At 43.4% G+C, this 11209-nt stretch overlaps 1 protein-coding gene across 1 annotated transcript; it reads right to left on the bottom strand.

Annotated features, from left to right (window-relative positions):
- Positions 1–17: 17 nt before the first annotated feature.
- On the bottom strand, positions 18–3517 carry LOC105052929 (probable isoaspartyl peptidase/L-asparaginase 2). The gene is made up of 3 exons (XM_010933915.4): positions 3048–3517; positions 1388–1474; positions 18–712 (listed from the first exon to the last, which is right to left on the bottom strand). The coding sequence occupies exons 1-3, from the start codon at positions 3441–3443 to the stop codon at positions 206–208; spliced, it is 990 nt and encodes a 329-aa protein (XP_010932217.1). The 5' UTR covers positions 3444–3517; the 3' UTR covers positions 18–205.
- Positions 3518–11209: the final 7692 nt, after the last annotated feature.

The following is an 11209-nucleotide window of genomic DNA, read 5'->3' as shown; positions in this document are numbered from 1 at the left end:
AGCATTGCCACCCAATGGATAGAGAAAAGGGTCTGCCAATGGTGAAAATATTCTTGTTACAGTGTTATTCTCCTCCCAACATGTAAGATTATTGATTACTAACCCACCACTCACAAACCTGAGGAAGAGAGAGAACCAGTCTGGCTATGAAGCCAGACATACACCTATAGTTGTCATCAAGAGACAGACAAGAAGAACAGACCTACTACCATATGCCAACCTTCATGAACCCATCCTCAGTAGCCGAACCCCTAAACATCCCTGTGGTATTAAATCCACAGGCCACCTCGCCATGTCTGGACACGGCGATGAGCCCGGCCTGGCCTTTGTCCAGCCTACTCTTGATGGCGAAATCCACCGCCTCCTGGATGCCGAGACCTTTGTACTCCATGACCGCCGCCACGTCCCTCGCCAGCGTGCTCCGTATGATGGCTTCGCCTTCACCGGTGCATGAAATGGCGCAGAGCTCACACGCATATGTTCCACAGCCTATCAGCGGCGAGTCACCGATGCGGCCGGTCAGCTTGTTCATGAGACCGCCGGTGGAGGTGGCAGCGGCGCAGCAGCCATTGCCGTCGACCACCACGCACCCGACGGTCTCCGGAGCGTACACGCTGATCGGGAGGCCATTCATTTGCAGAGGGTTGTCGACCATGGAGCCAGCGCTGGCGCTGCATGTCTCAACGCCTGGAACTGGAACCCTGTAATCAAACTGTTTGATTCCAAGTATGAGATGTCACATGGTGAAGGAGTAGGAGTTAAACCAAGGAAAAGTCTATGATCTGGGTTGTATAGCATCACGTATTTTTGTATTGAGTTTGTTATCCATTTGTTAAATCTTACTTGAGTGAAATTGGATGGTTAAGCTTTTCTCATGAAACCTGGCTCTCTCAACGTTCCAGCCCAAAAGCTTGGAAGCCCGGTCTAGTGGGAGCCCATATCTTTTATGTAGAACAAATGGGGCCTTATCTGAATCCAGGAAAGACCCAGACTGCCTTGCTTGTTTGGTAGGCAGGTGCAAGGCCCAATACATACATATATGTCAATTTCTTAATTAAGCGTTTTGACACCAAATTCTCTTACCGACGTGGTACATGGTATGCCTGCCTATCAATGATTTTGATGTTTATGGTGTACATATACATATGCATACATGTTTATGTATGTATGTATACATTTTTATCCGTAAGAGAAACCAAAAGAATCCATTGCCACCCCTTGAGGTGAGATGGATACGGTGGGCTTCTATTTAGAGGAGAACTCCAAAAGATCCACCATTAGATTTTTCTTCTCTTTTCTAGAAGTGCTTTTAGTTTGTTCTTTTGCCTTTGCAGTATAGATGGAAAAAAGATAAAAAGAGTTGAGGGTGATGCAAGGTGTGACGAACCAAGATACTATTGGCCTCCTTGGCCAGATTCAGCATGCCCACATTCTCCTCCGTGACGAAATAGCTATTGTCCATCACTTCTACACCCTGCAACAAACCATGGACTAAAGTCTCAGTCTAAAACAGAAAGAAAAAAAACTAAACCACAAACAAGAGAGGATGCAACCAAAGTTCTGAGTCACTCTGACTCTACTCAAGTCCTGGCGGCGCACCGCACAGCCGCCCATATGCCCTCGACCACCGTATAGAAATTTGCACATCACATGATCCAGTGCATCATCATTTGTGCATAACAAACGATCAGGTGTCTGGTTTTGGGGTTAGTAGTATTAAGTGCCCCACTTTGAGTCAATGTTTCCGGCCATTTTAAGATCCACGCAAGTGCTGTCGGTGAACAAAATCCCACCAAAAATAAATGTTTACAAAGATTCAACCTTAAATAATTTAATGCCGTATCTTGTCGGTCAAGATTGTAGATGACTAGAACGATTAAAGGATTAGAATATGTCTCAAAGTTGGGTGTTGGCTTTCAGAACCCAGTCCCTTCATCCACAGTAATGGAAACGAATGGAATTAGATTCAGTGTACATCACTTGTTTTATTAACCCGCCACGTGTTACATAAAACAATGGTGCAATATATGAGGGATTGTTGACCACTATGTTGTCAATATTCGGATTTGAGCAGCTTTTTTTTGTGGTAGCTCTAATGACAGAACCAAGGTATATTCTAAGGTGCACTCAATATTCACTTATATTGACAGAAAACCAACTCATGTTCTAAGGTGCACTGAATATTCACTTATATGGGTCCCAAGTTAATAGTCTCCCCATGATTGTGACTGGTCTCTATAATCACTTACATGGCTCCCAAAAGATGGAGACTATCGTACAATTAACTCATCCAGCCATAAATTTAAGAAATTTCTATCATTAGACCATACAGCAATTTTTTATTAGTTATTGAAAATAATGTTATACACCCATTTGATTATCCTTAGATAAGAGTAAGACTCTCGAACGATATGAGATGGACAAATAAAAACTCTCCATGTATCGCATCATGTGTAAGAACCATAAAAAAGCTAATCACACTCAAATTGTTCAATCAATTAACATAAAATATTATTTTTTTAAGAGAAAAGGAGGGTTCGAGACACTTGCAATATAATTACCCATGTCCAGTATTTATAGGTGCATCATCTAACATCTAAAACCAGAATCTTTCTTTTTTTAAGTACAATAAAACCAGAATCTTGGCTGCCGGGGCAAAAGCCTGAATTCAATTCACTGTTCATATGATGGACGAAATTGGTGCGGTAAACCGGACAAGCATGCTTCAAACAATCACCAGTCCATTCGTAAATATGTGAATTTTAGCATTTCTTCTATAAAAAAGCTATCTGCCGATGATCCCACTCTATGGCCCCAAACATATTAGATTTTTTTTTTTTTTGGTTATTGCTCACAATCTTTTATGGAAACTTTTTTTCCGTACTCATCTACTACGTAGATATTCTTAAGGTGATGCCCCACGTGAAATAGAATCCTGTCTGAATAGCACCTCGCCGGACGGAGACACGGTCACCGGCGGTGAGAGAGAGAAAGAACAAGACAGAGTATATACTGAGAAAGATGAAACAGACGGCTTCGTTAGTTACCTGTTCGCGGGCGAACTCCTCGGCGCCGTCGAAGGCGAGGTAAGAGTGGGGGGACTTGTCCATGACGAGGCGAGCCAGGGAGACGGGGTTCTTGACGGTGGAGAGGCCGGAGACGGCGCCGCACCGGCGGCCGTGGCCGTCCATGATGCTGGCCTCCATCTCCACCGTCCCCCGGCGCGTCAGCGCCGACCCTCGCCCGGAGTTGAACACCGGATCCGTCTCCAGTTCCCGGACCACCATCTCCACCACGTCCACCGCGGCGGCGCCGCCGCGGAGGGCGGTTATGCCTATGTGCAGGCACCGCGCGATGACGCGCTTCGCCTCCTCCTGCCGCTCCGCCGGAAGGTTGGGATCCACACCAGCGCCCCCATGCACGGCGATCGCCCAGCCTCCCATCTTCCCTCTTTTTTCTCTTTTCCTCTCAATATTTGTGCTGCTCGTGAGGGGATGGGATGGGAACTTCCGGGCACCGGAAGGGACGTTTTATAGAGGAGTTTTGGTACGCTTGGAGTCCGGACCTGAAATTTTTTTGTTTTGTTGGATTTCATAAAAGGCCTCAAGTCCGGGAAAGGAGGTAACGGCCGTCAAGATGGTTTTCGGGGCGGTGCATGGGATGGAAAAATAAAGCAATGGTCATTAACGTGTCGCTATGCTGGCATCTACTTGTTGACAAAGAAAATGTCACATGAGGGAATTGATGCGATTTGCTTTGTCCAAAGGGAATTGATGCAGGTTACGTGATGGCAACTTGATCTATGGTACATTGGACCTTTAGCAAGGTAACACAATGGTGTGTCATATTGAATGGTTGTTGCTTGATTGATCAAATAAAAAATATTTTAGCTCTTTTTAGTTTTTACTTAACATGACTAGTTTTTTTTTTCATTTTTTTTTGATATTTTGAGTGTTCATATAGATACTTATTTTGAAATTTAAAATTTTCAATTAATTTAGACTAATTTTCTTGTTAGATTCCATGGAGTTGAGGTCCAAGGAGAGAAGCCAAATAGGATTACGTTAATTTCTTTTTTGGTATCATAATAGTTATGATGATGATTTGAAGGCTGTCGATTGCACTGCATTATTTTGTAATATAGAATAGTACAATAGGGCATTTACCATGCTATTGTTCCAGTATGACGGTATAGAACTCGTTTGTGAGAAACGTGATAGGGAGAAATTGATGCAAACAAAACATGCCTATCATGTCATGTTAGTTGTAGATTGAGAAGTCAATAAAGTGAACAGCGGAACAATATACATTTTCTTTTTTTTATCTAGTATTATTTTTTAATGTCATATATTATAAATAGTAATTTCTTTAGTGTGTGTGTGTGTGTGTGTGTGTGTGTAATAGGATTTAAACCTTAAATTCAGAAATCCAAATTAAATAGCAATATTTAATTAAAATGTTTATATAATTATCAAAAATATAGATAAATTTTGCAAAATGATCATATTTTAGAGCATTTCTTTTATGTTTAGCGTTTTCTTGGTGTCTACTGTTACACGAAGACGGTAACACTTATTTTATATTATCTTTTTTGTTGATTCATATATTACTTTATAGGATAAAAAGTAAATAATATTTTATATTTTATTTCAATTTATAAATACTATCCTACATTTCCATTTATTGTAATGTGAATTCTATATTTATCAAATTGTTATAATATTTTCCATCAATCTTTCAATTTACGATAAAGCTTGTCGTCATCGGTGCCTACATAGCAAGTTATTTGAAATTAGTTGGTGGATGTAGATTTGCTGAATAATTTTAAAATAAAATAAAATCTAATATGAACTCAAAAAATTAAATAATCAAAATACCTGAGCTCTAAACTTAACCAAAAAAAAAAAAAAGATGAAGTAAGAAAATGAAGAGAGGAGGGTAAAGGTGGTCAAGAGGATTGGGAGGCAGCCACGGCGATGGCGCGAGGTCACGGGCAGAGATCATCTTAAGGAAGAAGATTGAAAAACGAGATGAAGTTAAAGTTAGAACATGAATATTTTGATCATTGGACCATTTTGAGTCTAGATCAAATTTCATCTCATTTAAACTAATCCAACACATCCACATTAATTAGTTAATTCCAAGTAACTAGTCATGCAGGCATCGACAATAAGCCCTGTACTAAATTAAAAAATTGATAAATAATATTATAATAAATTAAAAATATATGAGATAAACATTACAGTAATTGAGATATAGGGATACTTACGAATCAAAATAAAATATAAGTAATCACTTAAGATGCATTTGATTAGTCATTAAAAAAATATTTTTTATTTTTTTAATTTTTTAAAAAATAAAAATTAAAAAGTAATATTTGGTAATATTATGAAAAATAAAAAGTAAAAATTAAAATAATTAAAATAATTATTTTATATGTAAAGTAAAATTTTTTGCTTTTCAAAACTTACTTTTCTACTTTTTTTGCTTCCCACGTGTAAAACGTCAAATCAAAAAGTAAACGATCCGAATCCTTTTTTCTTGTTGAGCTCTTCACCTTCCCACTCCCTTCTTTCTCCTTTGTCAAACACTTCTCCTCCGTCGAATTCTTCACTTGTCATCTCCAAACGTTACTTTTTACTTTATAGCAACGTAGTTACCAAACATATTTTTTATTTTTTTATTTTTATTTAATAATAAAAATTAAAAAAATAAAAAATATTTTTTAAAAATTAAAAATTAAAAAATATAATCAAACGCATCTTTACTTTTTATCCTATTTTTTTATTTCTGACACCTAACCCAAATAAAAAGAATATTTTTTTACTCAAAAGATAATAATTTAAGCAAATAATACTATCACTTGAACTGTTGACCATTATAAAAATATTATCATGTATTGATATTTAAGCGAACCTCGAGCCGAAAGGACTAATGCGCACTAGAATCCACATAGGATTCCGCTCGTGGGCCCCACTTCCATTGGACACAACCAGGAATCTCCAGCCGACACGGGCGGCTAAAAAATCTCCTTGAATCTGGGGAGGATCCACCATTCTTTTACCTTTTTTATATGCGTCAAGTGAACCACTTGTCGATCGTCGGTACAGCGGATCCTGACCGTCGGTGTCTTATCAGATGGATGATATAAATTCTGGGGACAAAAATCCAAACGTGGGAGATGTCCGGTCAAATTGTGAGCCCGTGGCCTCTCCATGGTCGCAAAAAATTTCGGTGCACGTTGCTTTCCGTTCACTTCTTTGTTTTTTTTTTTTTAATCCCTAACTTTTTGTCAATTCACATGCCAGACTGTTTTTATGTTGATTGACATTTCATGTGCTTAGAATTGGTAAAATTAGGGAAATCTTTATGCAGATTTAGTCTATATTCAGTCACCATATCCTTCTTAAACAAGTATAATTCTTGTTTGCCAGAAGTTTTAATATTCAAGATATATTGCAAATTTTCTTATTTTGCAAATGGGTCCCCATCAAGCATGCTAAAAAAACATTAGAGTTAATGGCAAGGAAAATATGAGGATGTTGATTGGTTGAGTTAGTAAAATTATTAGATATGGGATATCAATAATCCAAATTTGATCTCATCTAACCTTGACTTCATCTAGGGTATCTATCAAAACCTATCATATATATATTTAACATAGGAGTTTCTTGTAATTTAGATTGTAAAGGATCCATTGCCACAAAACAACAAGTTTCTCTTTAAGATTTATAATGGCATGATTTCAAATTTTACCGTGAGGTCTGATAAAGAATTTTAATTTCCCTAATTAGGCCATCCACCCATTTCTGGCTAATTAATAAGTCATGATTGCCAATATATGAACTCCTTTTCCAGATTACTATTTGCAGAAAGTTTCTCTTTATTATAAATGTCTTAAAATACATGTTTTCATACTATTATATTTGGTAAAGTTTCTACTTCGACAGTGACTTTCTAGAGTTTAGAGTTTAGTGACCAATTTATCATGATGCACTTCTGTTCCTTTCGAATGGAAAAAAATATTGTTGAAGTGTGCATCATGTTTAAATAACTATCAAGGCATTGTGATTACACTAGGTGCCATCAAATTGTGGAACCCATAAGTGCTTCATACTTATCACTTTTCTCATGTGTCTCACTACTCATTTTATAATATTAAAGCATCTACCATGCCATCCTATTATGGAACCTATATAATGCATGCACTTTAATATTTTAGCTTTTACTACATATATTATGTTATCTCATGAGCGTAAAATATTTTATAAGACACAGAGATACGTCATCTAATGATCATGTCATGCAGTTGTAGCTCTATTTTGCCAAATTACTAGACCATTAGGAGAACAGAGATTTTGAATCATGCCACTCTTAAACATAGCTTGATAAATTACTATTTAAAAGGTTTTAGATTTAATATTAAAAAAACATAGCTATGAAGCATGTAAAAAGCATGTTGAAGTACACGAAATTAACCATAGGAAATTATTTCATAGTTGTTTATTTGAACATTTTTATCTTTCAAGGTAGCATTAATTTTTAGTACTTAAGAGTTCACCTGCTTCTTCTTGGACCATTTCTTTGTATCTCGCTTGAGAAAATTGGATTGAATCTAATCCTCAGCATGTTCACATGAAAGCTTGATGACATTGATAATATGATTTTTAGTAACAATGACATACCAGATGGGTAAGCTTTTTCGTTATGCATATCCACCACGAGGGCAACTAATTAACCAATAGAGAAGACCCTTTTTATTTCTTTATTTATTTTTATGACAAGCACATAAAACACCCCAATAGCAATTCATTCAAACTATTTAATCAGTATTTTTTCATGATGAAATTTGATAGCACATTATAAACAAGAAGCTGGATATATATTAAAGAATGCATTAATGTAAAATTGTTTCAAGATTTTTATGCAATGCTCGTGGAAAGAGCAAGCATCCTTGGACCCTACCCTTTTAGATAAAGATTAATTACAAGAAAAAATTGCTGTGGAGGCCATCTCCAGTTGTTACCTCTTAAATAGTTAAATTCTTCCAAATAAATTGCTCCATTAATTATCTAAAGCCTTTATTTTCCAAGACTATACATCATGTTGGTGCAGAAATCTGCTTGCGCCGGAGAAGCTGGAGTCGGAGAAGCCGCGGTCGCCGTCAGGACCTGCAAGGAAAGTCTAAACGGAGGTGGGGTTGCTCCGGCAAGACCCTCCGACGCTCAAGTCAGTTCTTGCCTCAACAAGAATGGAGTGCTCGAACGGAGAATTTAGCAGAGTTTTGAGATAAGAAATGAGCTTAAAGAATAACGTATCTGGGTCCCCCTTTTATAGGCGGAGGAGGCAACGGATTGATGGCGACGTTTGTAGCCGTCTGGTAGTGGGCCGCCCATGGTCAGGAGAATTGATTGCGAAGGATAGTGGAGTAGACATGTGGCCATTACCGCGGCTCGCCACGTGGAATCTGTTACGAGGGTGGAGCAGCGTCCGTTGTCGTGACTTGCCAGCGGATGGGAGAATCGCCCGGTATCTATCGCAGGAGGTGGAGCAGGTTCGTGGCCGTTCTGGTGGCCTGCCAGGGGGTAGTGGAGCTGTGCGGAATCCGCCACAGGAAATGGAGCAGAGCTGCGATGGTTACTGCGGCCGTTATGGTGGCCTGCCAGGGGGCGCGGATCTGTTGATTGAAGCTCGGCAGCGGTCAGAGCCCGGCCTCTGCGGAGGTCCGGGAGAGGTCCTCCTGGCGGCTGGGGTCGTGGGTGGAGCCTGACTTCCGTGGGAGTCCGGGCGGAACCCTCTCGGAGCCGAAGTTGCGGGCGAAACCCGGCTCTCGTAGGAGTCCGGGCGGAGTCCTCTGCAACCGAAGTTAGAGGTGAAGTCCGGCTCCCGTAGGGGTCCGGACGGAGCTTACCAGCAGTTGATACCGAGAGCGGAGCCTGGCTCCCGTAGGAGTCCGGGCGGAGCTGTGCTGCAGTTGATGTCGGCGGCGGAGCCCGGCTCCCGTAGGAGTCCGGGCGGAGCTGTGCTGCAGTTGATGTCGGCGGGGAGCCCGGCTCCCGTAGGAGTCCGGGCAGAACTGTGCTGTAGTTGATGTCGGCGGCGGAGCCCGGCTCCCGTAGGAGTCCGGGCGGAGCTTACCAGCAGTTGATACTGAGAGCGGAGCCCGGCTCCCGTAGGAGTCCGGGCGGAGCCGTTCTGATGTCGGCGGTGGAGTCCGACTCCCGTAGGAGTCCGGGCGGAGCTGTTCTGATGTCGGCGGCGGAGCCCGGCTCCCGTAGGAGTCCGGGCGGAGCTGTTCTGATGTCGGCGGTGGAGCCCGGCTCCCGTAGGAGTCCGGGCGGAGCTGTGCTGCAGTCAAAGTTAAAGATGAAGTCCGGCTCCCGTAGGAGTCCGGGCGGAGCTTACCAATAGTTGATACTGAGAGCGGAGCCCGGCTCCCGTAGGAGTCCGGGCGGAGCCGTTCTGATGTCGGCGGCGGAGCCCGGCTCCCGTAGGAGTCCGGGCGGAGCTGTTCTGATGTCGGCGGTGGAGCCCGGCTCCCGTAGGAGTCCGGGCGGAGATTACCAGCAGTTGACACTGAAGCGGAGCCCGGCTCCCGTAGGAGTCCGGGCGGAGCCGTTCTGATGTCGGCGGCGGAGCCCGGCTCCCGTAGGAGTCCGGGCGGAGCTGTTCTGAGTCGGCGGCGGAGCCCGGCTCCCGTAGGAGTCCGGGCGGAGCTGTTCTGATGTCGGCGGCGGAGCCCGGCTCCCGTAGGAGTCCGGGCGGAGCTATGCTGCTTGTTTCGGCTGTGGGTATTTTATACCCAACACCAGTCCCCCTACTTCGAGTTTGAATTTCAAACGAAGGAAGTACAGAGAGAGAGATGGGCATAGCCGGAACCGTCCCTTCGAATCCTGCGCACTGCCGCCTCCAGATATTTTGGCATTAAATGAGCGCGTGTCGGAGTCTTTTCGAACTGGAGCGATACGAGGGGACGCTTCGAAAATCCCGCAGGTACACTGGCCTAGGTACGGCGCAATTATAATCCTGCCAACCGTCAGCCGCTTTTAGCCGTCTGCCAGGGGGAGTGGGACACGTGTTGGACGCGGACTGGCCTGGGGGATTCGCGATCATTATGGCGTCGGATCTCAGGGTCTATTTAAACCCGTCCTCCCCCTTCAGGCGTTCTATTCCATTCCTGAGTTTTTGCTGGTGTCTGTCCTCTCTTCGAGTGCCCTGCTTTAGTGAGCGTCTTCTCGAGCCGTAGGCGCTTCCTATTTCTCGTCCCCCAGGTCCCTCAGAGCAATATAGGTTAGTGCCAACCTTCCTCTCACCGCCTAGGGGCTTCTCTTCTCTTTATTACTTTTGTGCCTTCCTCCGAGTTAGCCTTCGACGTCTCGTTCCCCTTTCGGTCTGTCTTTTTAGGGTCCTTTAGATCCCCCCTTCGAAACTCAAAATATCCTCTGGCTCTTCTGCTCCCGGTAGTTCTGAGAGTTCTTCTGCTTCAAACCCCCAGGTCCCTGATTCCGCAGACGAACCCGCGCTCGGGCTGGGCCTCGCCCGATTTTCGCGCCGAGCGCTGTTCCATGTTCGTCGACTCCGGATGAACTTCTTCTGATAAGGGTTCGATATGGGGTTCCTCCGGAGTACGACCTGGAGCTACCTGGTCCTTCTGACCGGGCCTGCACTCCCCCTCTCGGTTGCTTCTGTTTGTACCAGGAAGCATTTCGTGCCGGACTCCGGCTTCCGCTTCCTGACTTCGTCGCTGCCTTCTTCCGCTTCTTGGACATTTCTCTCGCTTCCGTGGCCCCGAATTCCTTTAGGTTTTTGATAGGGTTTCTCTCCCTCTGTCACATAGCCGAGGTTCAGCCGTCCCTCTCCTTGTTTAGACATTTTTATACCTTCAAACGCCATCCTTCGGTGAAGGACTGATGGTACTTCTCCCCTCAGTTTGGTAAGAAGGGGTTGCTGAAGGGCGCCCCTTCTTCGATTCACAATTGGAAGGAGAAATTCCTCTTCGTCCACTGCCCGACCTTGGAGCTGGGCTTGCCCCCTTGGGGCTCTCTGAGGGATTCCGTCCGTCGGGCTCCCAGTCTGGGGGAGGACGACCTCCAAGCTGCCCAGAAGCTTCTAACTTATCCCGCTCCTTCTCTTCCTAATCTTCTGAGGGAGCAGCTTCTTTTCAACATCGGCCTGAGCCCCCAGGATCCAGCGAGTACTTGTCTTATCT

The sequence above is a fragment of the Elaeis guineensis genome, chromosome 10 (assembly GCF_000442705.2).
Source record: "Elaeis guineensis isolate ETL-2024a chromosome 10, EG11, whole genome shotgun sequence".
NCBI classification, from domain to species: domain Eukaryota; kingdom Viridiplantae; phylum Streptophyta; class Magnoliopsida; order Arecales; family Arecaceae; genus Elaeis; species Elaeis guineensis.
This window is presented reverse-complemented; position numbering and strand designations above follow the sequence as displayed.

Excerpts from the sequence above, each read along its gene's own strand:
- LOC105052929 (XM_010933915.4), bottom strand. The coding sequence starts at position 3,443 with ATGGGAGGCTGGGCGATCGCCGTGCATGGGGGCGCTGGTGTGGATCCC. Across the intron at positions 1,475-3,047 it reads AGGAGTTCGCCCGCGAACAG|GGTGTAGAAGTGATGGACAA; the intron begins GTAACTAACGAA and ends GGTTTGTTGCAG. Across the intron at positions 713-1,387 it reads AGGAGGCCAATAGTATCTTG|TTTGATTACAGGGTTCCAGT; the intron begins GTTCGTCACACC and ends GGAATCAAACAG.